Below are 16731 nucleotides of genomic sequence, written 5' to 3' on the forward strand. Positions count from 1 at the left end.
ACTCTCTCAGTTCCTATGCTTCCTGGCTGATTGTTTGGTCACTTTTGAATGCTCGGGCGGTGCTCTCACTCTAGTTGTAGCATGAGGACGGCAGTCTACAACCCACACAAGTGGCTCAGGTAGTGCAGCTCATACAGGATGCATATCAATGCGAGCTGCCTGGCACAAGAAAGGTTGCCTGCTGTCTGGTCACGTTAGATGTCCAGAGCGCATGGAGGCGCTACCAAGGCAGACAGCGCCAACTACACAGGAGAAGTGGAGGAGGCCGCGGGAGCGGGCAATCAACCCACGCAGCACGGACCCGCACCACCGCCCCCTTGACCACGGAGCGAAGCACTGCCAGACGCCCTGCAAAATGCGACCATCCCAGCCAGGCCAGAAGTGGTCTGTGGTCACCACCTGCAGAATCACTCCTTTATTGGGGGTGTCTTGCTAATTGCCTATAATTTCCACCTTTTGTCTATTCCATTTGCACAACAGCATGTGAAATTTATTGTCAATCAGTGTTGCTTCCTAATTGGACAGTTTGATTTCACAGAAGTGTGATTGACTTGGAGTTACATTGTGTTGTTTAAGTGTTCCCTTTATTTTTTTGAGCAGTGTATATTTAGGACGAGCTTATTACTAGCCACCCATTCCAAAACTGACTGCAGCTCTTTGTTAAGGGTTGCAGTGCTTTCACTTGCTGTGATAACTGATGGGAATAATGTTGAGTCATCAGCGTACATTAGCCTCTGCTGAGTGAGGACACACTCTTTGCACAGCACTTTGATACAAAGTGATTTCCGTAGCAGATTAGGAGAGCATTTTCGCTAAACCTAACCATAACCTCAGTCTCCTAAACTGCTACGTTAATTCTCCTAATCTGCTATGAAAAATTCACTTCGGTATCGAAGTGGCGTGAAAAGAGTGTTTCCCCTGCTGTGTCCCCAACAACCGGATGTTCCAGATTTCAAGGGAAATGGAAAGAGAGCATGTGACACGACTTCCACTTTTGGATGTTAACAAGGTGACACTCCATCTTAACTCCTCCTCCACATTTACAGGATTGGTTGAACAGTGCAGAAGAGAACCTCCCCCAACAGTTTTTGTTTTTCTTATCAAGACCAGTATGTAGGGCAGTGGTATTCAATGCCGGGGTCGCGAAAAAATTAAGAGTACAGACTATTGTATGGGACAATACACCATTTATTTTTTAAGATAATTTGACAAATAAAATGCTATTTTCATTTTGATCAGAAATGAAAATGCAATGAATTAAAGTTGACCGATTTTTAAGGCTGTGTCATTAGATTTGGTGTAGGTTGAGGTCGTGAGAAATTCCTGGGGGGAAAATGGCGTACCCAGAAATTCTTGCGGAAAGACTGGGGTCCCCACTGAAAATGTGTGAATACCACTGATGTAGGGGATCTAGTTTCAGGAGTGTATTTTACGCCTGCTACGTTAGGTTAGCGTACATAGACACACAGGCTTTACTCAAGGTTAGTGGTAGGTCAGTAGTAAAAAAAAATTAAACAGTAAAGGACCAAAACAGCTGTGTTGAGGTATACCACACTCTACCTGGTTAACGTTAGACAGGCTTCCGTTAAAGAAAACCCTCTGTGTTCTGTTTTTTCAGCTGCAGATTATGATTGATCATGTCAAAAGCTGCACTATAGTCTCATAAAACAGCTCCCGCAATCTTCTTATTATCCATTTATTTCAGCCAATCATCAGTCATGTGTGTCAGTGCCATACATGTTGAGTGCCCTTCCCCATAAGCGTGCTGAAAGTCTGTTGTTAATTTGTTTACTGCAATCTGGACCCTCTCTTTCTAAAATTATCTGCCGCAATTGTTGCAACCCCTATTACTAGCCTGTTCAACCTCTCTTTCGTATCGTCTGAGATCCCCAAAGATTGGAAAGCTGCCGCGGTCATCCCCCTCTTCAAAGGGGGAGACACTCTAGACCCAAACTGTTACAGACCTATATCTATCCTACCCTGCCTTTCTAAGGTCTTCGAAAGCCAAGTTAACAAACAGATCACCGACCATTTCGAATCCCACCGTACCTTCTCCGCTATGCAATCTGGTTTCCGAGCTGGTCATGGGTGCACCTCAGCCACGCTCAAGGTCCTAAACGATATCATAACCGCCATCGATAAAAGACATTACTGTGCAGCCGTATTCATCGACCTGGCCAAGGCTTTCGACTCTGTCAATCACCGCATTCTTATCGGCAGACTCAACAGCCTTGGTTTCTCAAATGACTGCCTCGCCTGGTTCACCAACTACTTCTCAGACAGGGTTCAGTGTGTCAAATCGGAGGGCCTGTTGTCCGGACCTCTGGCAGTCTCTTTGGGGGTGCCACGGGGTTCAATTCTTGGGCCGACTCTTTTCTCTGTATACATCAATGATGTCGCTCTTGCTGCTGGTGATTATCTGATCCACCTCTACGCAGACGACACCATTCTGTATACCTCTGGCCCTTCTTTGAACACTGTGTTAACAAACCTCCAGATGAGCTTCAATGACATACAACTCTCCTTCCATGGCCTCCAACTGCTCTTAAATGCAAGTAAAACTAAATGCATGCTCTTCAACCGATTGCTGCCCGCACCTGCCCGCCCGCCCAGCATCACAACTCTGAGCGCTTCTGACTTAGAATATGTGGACAACTACAAATACCTAGGTGTCTGGTTAGACTGTATACTCTCTTTACAGACTCACATTAAGCATCTCCAACCCAAAATTAAATCTAGAATCGGCTTCCTATTTCACAACAAAACATCCTTCACTCATGCTGCCAAACATACCCTCGTAAAACTGACTATCCTACCGATCCTTGACTTGGTGATGTCATTTACAAAATATCCTCCAACACTCTACTCAGCAAACTGGATGCAGTCTATCACAGTGCCATCCGTTTCGTCACCAAAGCCCCATATACTACCCACCACTGCGACCTGTATGCTCTTCTGCTGGCCCTCGCTTCATATTCGTCACCAAACCCACTGGCTCCAGGTCATCTATAAGTCTTTGCTAGGTAAAGCCCCGCCTTATCTCAGCTCACTGGTCACCATAGCAGCACCCACCCATAGCACGCGCTCCAGCAGGTATATCTCACTGGTCAGCCCCAAAGCCAATTTCCTTTCCTTCCAGTTCACTGCTGCCAATAACTGGAACAAATTGCAAAAATCACTGAAGCTGGAGACTCATATCTCCCTCACTAACTTTAAGCATCAGCTGTCAGAGCATCTTACAGATCATTGTACCTGTACATAGCTCATCTGTAAATAGTCCATCCAACTACCTCATCCCCATCTATTTATATACATATTTTTTTGCTCCTTTGCACCCCAGTATCTCTACTCTATCTTCTGCACATCTATCACTCCAGTGTTTATTTGCTAAATTGTAATTATTTTGCCACTACGGCCTATTTATTGCCTTACCTCCCTAATTTTACTTAATTTGCACACACTGTATATAGACTTTTCTATTATGTTATTGACTGTACGTTTGTTTATTCCATGTGTAACTCAGTGTTGTTGTTTGTGTCACACTGCTTTGCTTCATCTTGGCCAGGTCGCAGTTGTAAATGAGAACTTGTTCTCAACTGGCTTACCTGGTTAAATAAAGGTGAAACAAAGCAATAAAAAAATACTGTGAAGTAGCATTGTATCTGGTCAAACACAATTTTTTCAAAAAGTTTACAAAGGGTCAGCATTGAGTCTTATGGAATGGAAAGAGTTAAAGGCCAGCAACACTCTATTATCCAGTCAACCACGAAAGAACACCATATATAGATTCTACAGACCCTACTAAGTACTCCCAACCCCACTTTTACATTGGCAAAAAACAAAAAAAATCTCTACAGCACAACATTGTAAATATACCATGAAAGTTTGATTTTTCAACAGTGGTTACAATATCCCCCCCAAAAAATATTATGTCTTGCAATTGCATATAACCACCATAAAGAATTGCCATTGATTACACATTTATATCTTTTGAATGAGTTATCGACATTGCAAAGTTTTGGAATGTGGACTTTTATTTTGAAGGTTTTGTCATTACCATACAAAGTGACATCATTTGTGCTGCAGACAGGAAAGTTGTTACTAACACAACCTTGAATCTGCTATTCAGATCTTAGCACAGGCATTTGATTTTGTAAATACTACAATGCTGCAAATTCTGTTACATTTCTGATATTTTGTTAATATTCAGAGCATATTGTTAGAATCTCTGATTGTTAAACTCTCTATCTAATTTGACTATAGCTGTATTATGCATACCACAGTAAGTAAAGTGTAATGTGTTCAATAGAATGGTCGAGAATCTGAGGTGATTTAAAACATCCAGCTTTAAATGCTTTTAATGTCATATTGAATATGACATTAAAACTGTTATTTGTTATAGAATAACAAATGTCTTGGATTAAGTGTTTTTATCCTGACAAACTAGAGGGTGGCTAAATTCCCCTTGAAATGCCATTGGAGTAACTCAACACAGATTGCATCCAATGCTTTAAAAAGTATTTTTTTTGTCATCATTTTTACATCTTAGTAATTTAGCAGATGTTCTTATGCAGAGCGACTTACAGTTAATGCATTCATTTTATGATAGCTAGGTGAGACAAACACATATCACAGTCATAGTAAGTATTGAATTGACATGACGGACTTTGCAATTTTACAGGTACTGGTATTTAAGTGGCCAAAATCTATCCTTACCTATCTATCCAAAATCTATCCTTACCTTAAAAATGTCAACTTTGACTTATCCCCTTAGTTCCAATATCTCTGCCCCACAATGGCAGATCCTAACAAGGTAAAGTTCTTATTGTTAAGAAGAGTCTTTCTGAGTATTTAGAGGGGATCTACACCGTCTGAGACACGTATTTTCATTCTCTAATGCCGAAGTTTGACAAAATACGGAGAATATGCTTTTTCTGTGTACATGCATGACTTGAAGCATAATAATTATATTAAAAGCCGCTCACGCCCATCTTTGTTCTATCCAAATCCAGAATTGTTCAACTCAGGTCATGTGTTGTCTTAATTTATTATTTAATTATGGTCTGTTGAAAGATAAAGATGTTAAACAATGTTACTGGTTGCAATTTTCTTCTCTGTACTGTGATTGTGTCTGAAGTTAAATGTATTATTCATCATTGGACTGTAAGGTGAAGCCAGTTTTCAGGAGAACTCCTTGAGGAAGTGCAGGTGGAAGTTCTTCAGGCGTTTCAGTACCTCTTCCATGGTCTCCACTGGGGTCATGACACACAGTCTGCAGAGAGAGATGAGAACAAATCAGTGGGGAAGTRTAACCATTTAAATAGAATGATGAGGCTAATGCTATGCTGCCCTGTTCATTTGCATAGGATGAGTACTGGATATGGAGCCATTGACTACTGGAGTGTGATGTTTTATGGTGACATTTCTATGTCCAGAAGCTGTTGCCAGAGAGACAGAGAGAGGATTGTACCTGATGTGGTGAGTGCCTTCCGTCTGTCCATACTCACACCCCGGTCGCACACACACTCCTGCCTCCTCTAGTAACCGTTTACAGTACCACAGGTCAGGCTGCATCCCCACCACCTGCAATGGAAAACGCAGAAATATAAGAGATCAAATCATTAACTCCAGAGTATCTAGAATTAATCAGATGTTGAATCACGTTTTTCCTCCAAAAAGTGAATGTCTCTTGAAATGCCCATATGACAAACAACAGTAGTCATTCTAGTGCTCTACCTAACCATACAGTGTACTATTTGCCCCATGACTAACCTTGGCCTTCTCGATGGCTGCTTGGGGTAGATACAGCCTGGGGAATACGAAAGCTCCTCCCATCATCGGCTGACAGCTGATCCCTGGGATATTGTTCAGAACCTCTGGGACCCAGTTCATGTTATGGACCAGCATGGCCTGGATAGCCTGGGTCTCCTGGTGGAGATGGGAGAGAAGATGGAAAAGAAGTACAGGGGGAGAGCATATTGTATGGGACACTGAGGTGCCGTTGTGAATAGGGAAAGGAATAAAGTTGTTTGATTTTGATGAACTATTTCTTATTTTAGAGACATCAATGATTGCAGCGCACTATCATTAAACTACTTATGACTAAATGTTACATGGCATATGCAATCTATTAAGCCTAACGTCATACTGTAGTTGGTGATCTATTTTGATGGGTCTCACCTGGGCGTAGACCGGGTATGAGGGGTCCCCTGGCCTGGGAGGGTTAGCCATGAGCTCCAGGGCTAGCTGACCAGTCACAGGGGCACAGATGTCAGTGGAGAAGATGGTGTAGGCGTACCTCATGACGGCGGGGTCAAGGTTCACCAGCTCCACGTACCCCCCGCGTAGCCCACACCTGTGCAGGGAGAAGAGACACATACAGAGTAGTGGTCAAACACTGGCCTGCTGGTTTCAGTACAGGCTTTTACACCATAGGAAGCCTGAAGTGGATCTCTTAGGGAACTGCCAGCTATTTTATTTTGTCACTATTGAGTTTGTGTTGGCAGCTCATACATTGTCTAAGATGGCACTAATCCATGTTTGCTCTAACGCTCATGCTGAAGGAATTTGACCATTCTAAAGAAGTAGTGGGCTAGTAGCTAATGACTTAATTAAGTAGTTACATAGCTAATGGGGTAATACGAGCCAGATCATTGTAGAGTACAGTAGGCTACAGGATGTGTGAATCTGTTAATCAATTGCCATAGACAGACAGTGCTGCTGTACAGTACTCACTCTCCCATGAAGCCTTTGGATGCTGAGTGGAAAGAGGCCAGCTCCACTGTGTGAGAGAGAGGAGGCCCCATCTCAGATAGAACCTTCTTATAGGAGACAAACTCACTGCCCTCCCCGAACAAACTTTCCTGATACACCTGTGGATCGAATGAAACAGCGAGGGGTACGTGGAAGACAGAACAACAACTCACTACATAGTCAAAGAGAAGTGAAATATTTGTGATTGAAAATAAGCAATTTGCCAGGAGAAAGTACAGACAGGAAATCACCTCATCAGCCATGAGGAAGAGCCTCTCCTCAGCAGCGAATCGGATCACCTCTTCAATACACTTCCTGCTCTGAACATGACCTAGCAACAACAAAACAAATGAGACTATCCATAAATACTGCTGGGGTAACTTGGCCTGCAAAAAGGTTTACTTTACATTCTTCATAGGGACAAATAGTGGGGTACTACTGTATCGACCATCATGGAACCGGAACAACTCGTTACCTGTAGGATTCCCCGGGTTGATGACATACAGGGCAACTGTGTTGCAGACACCCTTAGAGGCCTGTAGTGCTCTGCGTAGCTCCTCCACCTCCATTGCCCAACCCTGCTCCTCATCTAGGTAGTAGGGAACAACGGCTGCACCGAGCGTTTGCAACGCACTTTTGAAAGCAGTGTAGCTGGGCACAGCGGTCAGCACACCTGTCGGGAGTGAGGCCTGATTGTGGACCAACAGCTTCAGAACCAGCTAAAGAAAAAAAACAGAAAATAGAGAGTGAAAGATGAATGAGACAGACACGATGATGAAGATGATTATTATTATGACCATGGTTATGATGGTGAAGATGATTCTCACCATTAAAGACCTCTGGGAGCCAGATGTCATGAAGATATTCTCGGGGGACGATGGTACACCACCATCTCGGCGAGAGATGAAGTTGGACACACTGCACTGTATATAAGAGATACCAYCAGAGAGCGTGTATGAGCCTGATAAGATAGAGAAGAAGAAAAAAGAGATGCATATCAAATATAAACACAGGTAAACACACATCACATGCACACTGAACAAAAATATAAATGCAACATGTAAAGTGTTGGTCCCATGTTTCATGAGCTGAAATAAAAGATCCCAGAAAATGTCCATATGCACAAATAGCTTATTTCTCTCAAATGTTGTGCACAAATTTGTTTACATCCCTGTTAGTGAGAATTTCTCCTTTGCCAAGATAATCCATCCAACTGACAGGTGTGGCATATCAAGAAGCTGATTAAACAGCATGATCATTACACAGATGCACCTTGTGCTGGGGACAATAAAGGGCCACTAAAATGCCTCAGATGTTGCAATCTTTGAGGTAGCGTTCAATTGGCATGCTGACTGCAGGAATGCCCACCAGAGCCGTTGCCAGAGAATTTAATGTTAATTTCTCTTCCATAAGCCGCTTCCAATGTCATGGTAAATAATTTGGCAGTAAGTCCAACCAGCCTCACAACCACAGACCAGGTGTAATCACACCAGGACAGGACCTCCACATCCGGCTTCTTCACCTGCGGGATCGTCTGAGACCAGCCACCCAGACAGCTGATAAAAATATGGGTTTGCACAACCGAATCATTTCTGCACAAACTGTCAAGAATTGTCTCAGGGAAGCTCATCTGTGTTCTCGTTGTCCTCACCAGGGTTTGACCTGACTGCAGTTCGCCGTCGTAACCGACTTCAGTGGGCAAATGCTCACCTTCAACGGCCACTGGAACGCTGGAGAAGTGTGCTCTTCACGGATGATTCCCGATTTCAACTGTACCGGGCAGATGGCAGACAGCGTGTATGGCGGAGTGTGGGCGAGCGATTTGCTGATGTCAGTGTGGTGAACAGTGTGCCCCATGGGGCCGGTGTGGTTATGATATGGGCAGGCATAAGCTACGGACAATGAACACAATAGCATTTTATCTTTGGCAATTTTAATGCACAGAGATACTGTGACGAGAACCTGAGGCCCATTGTCGTGCCCTTCATCTGCTGCCATCACCTCATGTTTCAGCATGATAATACACGGCCCCATGTCGCAAGGATCTGTACACAATTTCTGGAAGCTGAAAATGTCTGAGTTCTTCCATGGCCTGCATACTCACCAGACATGTCACCCATTGAGCATRTTCGGGATGCTCTGGATTGACGTGTACGACAGCGTGTTCCAGTTCCGGCCAATATCCATTAACTTTACACAGCCATTGAAAAGGAGTGGGACAACATTCCACAGGCCACAATCAATAGCCTGATCAACTCTATGGAAATGAGATGTGTCGCGCTGCATAAGGAAAATAGTGGTCACACCAGACTCTGACTGGTTTTCTGATCCACGCCCTTCCATTTTTTTAAGGATCTGTGACTAATAGATGCATATCTGTATTCCCAGTCATGTGAAATCCATAGATTAGATTATTTCAGTATCAATTGTAACTCTATAAAATCTTTGAAATTGTTACATGCTGTGTTTTTTATATTTGTATTTATATTTTTGTACATTGACAGTCATGATGATCGGCCACCTTAGTACATTCAAAAAACGTAACACTTTCAAACTGTAGACATACTGTAATGTATTTCCATAGGCCCAATTGCAGTCCTCCTTACCTACACTCCCCCCATCACATGCGCTCAGTAGGCTTCGGGCCCTCTGTTTAACGTCCACTGGCAGTTTATCACTTTGGACCAGCTCAGGGTAGAAGCAGGCTGCAAGAACCTGGCACACACACGTGCACGTATGCGTACACACACACAAAGGTGTAAAGAGAAAGAGTTAACAAATACAACTTAGATGTATTTTTTATTTAACCTTTATTTTACTAAGCAAGTCAGTTAAGAACAAATTCTTATTTACAATGACGGCCTACACTGGCCAAACCTGGGCGACGCTTGGCCAATTGTGCGCCGCCCTATGGGACTCCCATTCACGGCCGGTTGTGATTCAGCCTGGATTCAAACCAGGGTGTCTGTAGTGATGCCTCTTGCACTGAGATGCAGTGCCTTATACCGCTGTGCTACTCCGGAGCAAACAGGCAGGATTAACAGGCGACACTCAGACAGAAACAAAGGTTAGAATGACATTACCTGTCGGACGAAAGTCAAGGGTTTGAGCCCTCCTCTGTGTGGGTCTCCCCAACTGACGTCTATCACATCCATATAGGGCTTCCTCACTCCCTATCAGAAACAGATTACATACTGTAGTGTAAATCAATGGATATTCATTAGTATASTATATTGTGTTTCACATGAAAATGCACTTCATTGCATGGACCATAATATTTATGAACAACGCCGGTTTCTATCGGAGGTAAATAAAGGACGACCCACGCTACTTCCTGTTTAGATTTTTTTTTAAACATGTAATTTCGTTTTCAGCTATGGATAGACATATAACTAGCTGTAATGGAACGCCATCTCTTTACTAACAGGTAGGCTGTTAAAATCAAGACTCACATAACTATCGACAGTGCATTGTGCTTTTGGGGTTGATATAACGTTACACCTGTGGTTCCCAACTGTTGTTGTGGGGAGATGGCACTGAGCGCGGGCGGTTGGGCTCCAACGCCTGTGCCAGCCACATTCCAGTCTGTACATGGTGGGCCCGCACTGGCTAGCTGCAACACGGTTTTGATGTCGGTGCGAGTGTCGGTTTGCCATTCTGGAATTCGACCGCTTTGCCTCCCCGGAGCTGGCGATGAGGTTCTCCGTGTTCAGCTTAGTATGGACCCCAGCAAAGCTGGAGAGTTTCGGCTAGCACTGAGGCACAGTAGCGGAAGCGGCCGTAGTGTGGTAAGACATACTGCACTGTAACGTCTAGCTACCTAGCTAGGTATCTTGACACATGTAATGCCATGCAAACAATTGTATGCGTTGACATAATAAATTGCACACACAACATTGTTCTGTTGGTTTGAGCAATGTCAGTTTAGAGAATTTTTTTGGGGGACATGGCTACTGAATTGGAATCTTGTTTAATCAAATTACACAGTAATTCCATTGCTGGGAAACGATGTCGTGTGATTTTTACAATCATCTGTGTCTATCTGAACAAGGGAATAACCGTACTAAATAGGAGACAGTATGTTCTCTCTCTCCCTCTATAGTCAACTTTGGACACACCTATTCATTCAAGGGTTTTTGTTTATTTGTATTATTTTCTACATTGTAGAATAGATCCATATATGTCTTCCTCACTCCCTATCAGAAACAGATTACATACTGTAGTGTAAGTCAATGGATATTCATTTGTATACTATATTGTGTTTCACATGACAATGCACTTCATTACATGCACAAGTGAACATGGATCTAGCTGTTCGATGTCTGAAATAATATAACATGATGCATGTGACTTCAGTATTAAGGTCGCTAAGATCAGGTCAGCTCTGTGGCTGAACTATTAGATCTTACCTGTGTGAGTTCTGTTCTGGGTTGCTTGTCTCACCAAGGGCTCCAGCTCTGTCTGTTTGATGCTCCTCACCTTGGGGCAGATCTATCTCAGGCAGAGAAGAGACAATCCTCTTCCCACACCTTCTGGTCCTCTCAGACAGAACAGTATCTGATGAGATGTTGACCTTTTGGCTTGTCCACATCTATGGCTCCCTACTGTTCTTTTCTCCTGCTGTTGCTGAGGAAGTGAGTGGGAGTGAAGCTCCAAATTTGTGAGAAGGCGGTGCTCCTTCAATCGACCTTCAGCTGGAATATACGTCATCAATCTGGTTTCAGACCTCCTGTACAGTACTTAAAAAAATAATAATACTTTGTTTTTATTGTAGGAACACAAAGTACAAATAAAGTAAAATAACAAAAAAAATCTGGCAGTTACAGTGCACGTCATACCTTCATCATCATATTAGTTACATTGACATCTTTGAATTAGACCTTTTTCAAGTACGAAACCCTTTTTTCCCAGTATTCCTGACCTCTCTCCTGTTGTTCTTAAAGCGAAGGTCATACGCTCCATGTGGTGTATTTCTTCTACAATGTCTATCCATTGTGTCACAGTGGGAGGGTATTTTTGTAGCCATTTCCTAGTGATAGCCTTTTTACTGGCTGCCAGTAGGACCTTCAAGAGGTACTTTTCTCTATTGTTTAAGTTATCAGGTATTTCACCCAAGTACAAAGAAATTAATGTTTGTTCTATGCCAAATCCCATTATTTTTCCAAAGTTAGATCTTATTTCTCCCCAGTAAGTTTCGATTGCGGGGCAAGTCCAAAAGATATGAGAGTGATCCACCCTCAATAGACCGCATTCTCTCCAACAAGGGTGTGGTGAGCCAGTCTGTTTTGATTTCAGTTTAGGTGTTATGAAGAAACGTATAACATTCTTCCAACAGGATTCTCTCCATGATCTTGAGTTGGAGCTTTGTTGAGTCTCTAATATGTTCAACCATGTTTCATCAGTTATTTCAATGTTAAGTTCCTCCTCCCATTTCTGTTTAACATAGTTTGTAGAATGTTTCTTTGAKGATTGAATACCCAAGTAGAGATTTGAAATAGTTTTTTTGTTACTCCCCAAGTTGTATGCGTTAGTGAATACTTGGATTAATTTTGGAGGTGCTCGAGGGTCAGTCACTTATATCTCCCTTAAGAAATAGTGTCGAACTTGTAGGTATCTGTAAAAATCTTGTTTATCCAAGCCATGTTTTTTACTTAGGTCCTGGAAGTTATCTAGGTCCCCATTCCTTATAATTGTACTGAATGATGTGATGCCTTTCTGCGTCCATTGTTTAAATCAGCTGTCCTGAGTTGCAGGGATGAAGCTGGGGTCGTATGCGGGCCAACTCAGCAGTTTGATCTCTGTAAATTATTTTGCTTAACTACCCTAAACCATGTCTTCAGAGAGAAATTAATCCACTGATTTTGTCTATTGTATATTTCTATTACCATGTCCTTATTTCCCAAAACTGACTTTATGGGTGTCTCTGTCAAAGTAGTCTCTGTCTGGGTGTCTCTGTATGGGTGTCTCTGTATKGGTATCTCTGTCAAAGTAGTCTCCATGTCTTTCCATTTGGATTCGTATTCTGAATTGCACCAACACACCAGAGGTCTCATTGGGCTGACACATAATAATATTTTAGGTTTGGTAAGGCCATACCCCCCCCTGTTGTTTGGTAATTGTAATGTTGTATATGTAATTCTTGGTCTCTTACTGTTCCAGATAAACCTTGATATCCGTTTATCCCATTCTCTAAACTGTTTAGGTGGGATTTCTATGGGCAGTGATTGGAACAAATACAGTAACCTTGGCAGGATGTACATTTTGATTGTTTAAATTCTACTACTAATATCTAAGGGAAGTGAATTCTACCTGTCTAGGTCATAATATATTTTCTTGTTGATGTGATCGTAATTCATGCAATAAAGTTTGGGTGTATCTTTTGGTAGATATACTCCAAGATATTTAATGGATGAAGAGGTCCAGGTGAAGTTATACCTACTCTTCAGCTCTTCCTGTGGGGTATAATTATATACTAGGGCTTGGGTCTTGTGTACGTTAAGCACATACCCTGAATATGTTCCAAATGTTTGTAAAACATCCATCAATCTAGGTACACTTGAGCCTGGACATGAATACAGTGTTTTGATGCACTGTATCACTTCTTTGTTGAAACCAAATCTTTCCATAACTTGGTATAGGTAATCCCATCCCACTGAATCAAATGCTTTTTCTGCATCTAGACTGATTAATATTGCACTTGTCTTATTCTGAGTAATGTGGTCCATGACATGTAGTGTTCTCCTTATGTTGTCCTGTGTCTGCCTATTTTATATGAAACCAGTTTGATCTCCGTCAATCAATTCTGGGATTATGTTCTCTATTCTTTTGGCTATTATTGATGCATATAGTTTATAATCTGTGTTAAGAATTGCGATAGGTCTATATGAACTGCATTCCTTCTTATCTTTACCCTCTTTTGGGATGACAGATATGATGGCCTCTCTCCATGACGGGAGTCCCCCCCCTGCAGAGTCCAGTTAAAACAGGCCTTAAGTAGAGGTGTTAGTTGTTCTCTGAAGGTCTTGAACCATTCTGAAGGGAAGCCATCAATGCCTGGAGACTTGTTTACTTTTAGATGAGATATTGTTTAGAAATTTCTTCGGTGGTTATTTCTAAAGCTAGTCTATCATGTTGCTCTGTCCCAGTTGAGGGGAGAWCAAGTGAGTTCAAAAAGTGCTCTATTGTCTGTGCATCTGCATTTTCTGGTTGCTTGTACAGATTTGTATAATATTATTCAAATGCATTCTGTATTTCATCTAATTTGCAAGTGATCTTTTTTGGGGGGTCTTTTTATTTTGAAAATGTTATTCTGTGCTTGTTGTTTCCTGAGTCTCCATGCTAGTAATTTGGTTGCCTTTGAGCCTGCTTCATAATATCGTTGTTTCAGGAACCTAAGCTTTTTCTCTACTTCTTCTCTATAAATCTGGTCAATTTCCTGTTTTACCTTTTGAATCTCTCGTAATATAAGAGGGTCTTTGTATTGACTATGAGATCGTTCTAAGTTTCTTAGGGTTTCATGTAATTTCAGCAGTTTCTGTGCTTTAATCTTTTTCTTGAGAGATGATGTGGCTATGATCTTTCCTCTAATAACCGCCTTAGCTGCATCCCACAATGTAGCAGGAGATACTTCCCCATTATCATTATTCTCCAGATAGATGTTCAATTCTGTCTTTATTGATTCCTTGAATGCTGGATCATTCAGCATGCTTGTATTAAGTCTCCATATAGTATTTCTTGGTTTGCTATCAAGGTGTAGAGTAAGGTAAACTCCATTATGATCTGATAAGTCGCTCTGCCCGATCCTACAATCCTTAAGCCTGTGTCTATCTGCACTGTACATAAAAAAGTTGTCTAACCTGGAGAATTCCGTGTGGCAGGCGGAGTAAAAAGTATATTCCTTATCGGTCTTGTGGGTGTCCCGCCATACATCGAGCAGTCATAGATCCTGCAATATCCTATTGATCTTTTTGGCAACTAGACTCATTTTCCTATTTTGATTTGTGCTGTCCAATTTTGAGTTTAGAATTGTGTTAAAATCCCCTCCACAGATAAGAGTGCCAGAGGTTTCTGTGGCAATTAAATCAAACACCTTCCCGTAGAAGACCATGTCACTCCCTGGGGGTGCGTATACATTAAATAATATAACTTCCTTTTTATCCAGTTTACATTTAACAAGTATAAATCTACCCTAGTCTTTTATTTCTGACAAACTCAAAATTAACTGAATTTGGGATCAAGATTGCAACTCTTCTACCCATTTTGTAAGAAGAAAAAAAAGTATTCCTATATCCCATTTTCTTGGGTTCAGGAGTGGATAAGTGAGTTTCCTGCCAGAATAGTATATCATCTCTCTCCCGTTTCATCTTTGCTATTACCTTACTTCTCTTGATGGCACTCCCCAGTCCGTTTACATTGAGACTTATGACCTTAAATTCCCGATGATGCATCAATATAAATAAAAAAACATGTGCACCATATGTGCCTGCTTATCATGAATGTAAAATCAAGAACAATGATAAAGTAAACCAAAGTGGGAAAATACTTTGGTATTTGGACTCCCAAGTCAGAGGACTGTCTCTTGCCTCTGGGGTTTGAGGGKATGAGCCTGTCCGTAGGAGGGGCCCCTCGCTCAGATATGAAAATGCGTGACGTAGTCACAAACAAGACCTGGTGGAACCTAAAATAATAAGGGCGCCTATTTCGTCGCTTAATTACAAGTGAAAACTATATCGGTCATGCGTGCATATCATGAATCCTCCCCTTAATATGCCCTTCTGTCGCCCCGTTGTCAATGTGTCATTAATCCTTAGCTAATATATATATGTTATTAACGTGACGCTACTTAGTGTGTTCATAAAGAACACATACTTTTGGCTACTCACCCTTGTTCAGCATTGGGGGAAAATAGGGGAGATATTTTACCTATTGCAATGTTAACCTTAACAACCCAACGTCTTAACAGCTTGCGGTAACTATTAATTCTGTTAAATCCAATTCAGTGTCTTCCATCTTCGCGTTGGAAATGCCYGAGTCTCTCTCGGATGTGAACGTCCTCTCGACGAGGTGGTTTCCCTCTTTCTTCATGACTCAGCTTGTCGACAACGATCGATGGGAGAGCCTGCTCGAGTCTTTCCACCGGTGATGTCGCCTTTCTCCTGGCGGTATACTCCACTGGGAAGCCCCTCGACTTCAGGTCCTCAGCCGCCTCGTCTGCATGCTCGTATGTAACCGGGCCATTTTTCCAGAAATACCCGCATTTTTGCCGGGAATGGTGTTTGGAAGCGAATACCCTTCTCTTTAAGTGCTTTCTTAATGGGGGTGTATTCTTTCCTTCTTTTCAGTTTCTCTCCCACGTAGTCATGATCAAAGAACACTCGTTAACAGGCTTTTTCCAGGTTGCATGTAAGACTTTCTCTTTGACTGAGAGTTTTAGGAACCGTACTACTATGGATCTTGGTGGGGCGCCGCTGGGGGGGTTTGAGGCCAGAGCTCGGTGTGCTCTCTCCATTCCCAGGTCCATGCCGTCTTCAAGTATGTCCTTGAATCGACCCTCCACCAAGTTGGGCATAGTCTTTTTCTGCGCCCTCTACTACGTTATAAAGTCTAATGTTGTTTCGACGTGAGAAACCTTCGAGTTCTGTCACTTTTGCCTGTAGTGCGTGTTGGCTTTTCAGTGACTGTTCAAGTATTTCCTTGACTGCGAAGTTCCATGTGTCCGTTTCCCCAATGCGCTGTTCTGCGTCCCCCATTCTTGTAGATATGCTGTGAAGTTCTGATTTGTTTTCTTCAAGTTTATGGTTAGTGTCCTTCTTGAACTCATTTAGTTATTTTCTTACATCTTCTCAAAGTTCCTCTCGTAAGCCTGTGAGCGCCTCTCGCAATTCCTCCTTTATCACCTCACRAAATTAGGGTTATTTTGCTGCTGCTATCTTATTTGCGCTATCATTAGCCATCTCGGGTTTATCGATGATTATATAT

General features: G+C 42.3%; 1 protein-coding gene and 1 long non-coding RNA gene across 3 annotated transcripts in view; both read right to left on the bottom strand.

Moving 5' to 3' along the window:
- Positions 1 to 2584, bottom strand: part of LOC139023449 (uncharacterized) — a 763591-nt gene extending 761007 nt beyond the window's left edge. Inside the window, exon 1 of the long non-coding RNA XR_011474569.1 lies at positions 1852 to 2584. This is a non-coding gene — a long non-coding RNA (uncharacterized lncRNA). The remainder of the gene's footprint in view (positions 1 to 1851) is intronic.
- Positions 2585 to 4328: 1744 nt separating this feature from the next.
- Positions 4329 to 12549, bottom strand: LOC111957186 (alanine aminotransferase 2). 2 transcript variants are annotated; one of them, XM_023977941.2, is made up of 11 exons: positions 11163 to 12549; positions 9837 to 9926; positions 9360 to 9468; positions 7581 to 7714; positions 7229 to 7472; positions 7005 to 7084; positions 6736 to 6872; positions 6181 to 6355; positions 5773 to 5928; positions 5471 to 5583; positions 4329 to 5272 (listed from the first exon to the last, which is right to left on the bottom strand). In XM_023977941.2, exons 2-11 carry the CDS (start codon positions 9906 to 9908, stop codon positions 5182 to 5184), a joined length of 1311 nt encoding a protein of 436 aa, XP_023833709.1. In that variant the 5' UTR covers positions 9909 to 9926; positions 11163 to 12549; the 3' UTR covers positions 4329 to 5181. The 2 variants fall into 2 exon arrangements, with proteins under 2 accessions (XP_023833709.1, XP_023833708.1); XM_023977940.2 differs by lacking the exon at positions 11163 to 12549 and adding an exon at positions 10206 to 10861.
- Between the last annotated feature and the right edge of the window lie 4182 nt (positions 12550 to 16731).

This window comes from Salvelinus sp. IW2-2015, linkage group LG32, assembly GCF_002910315.2.
Source record: "Salvelinus sp. IW2-2015 linkage group LG32, ASM291031v2, whole genome shotgun sequence".
In the NCBI taxonomy this organism is placed as follows: Eukaryota; Metazoa; Chordata; class Actinopteri; order Salmoniformes; family Salmonidae; genus Salvelinus; species Salvelinus sp. IW2-2015.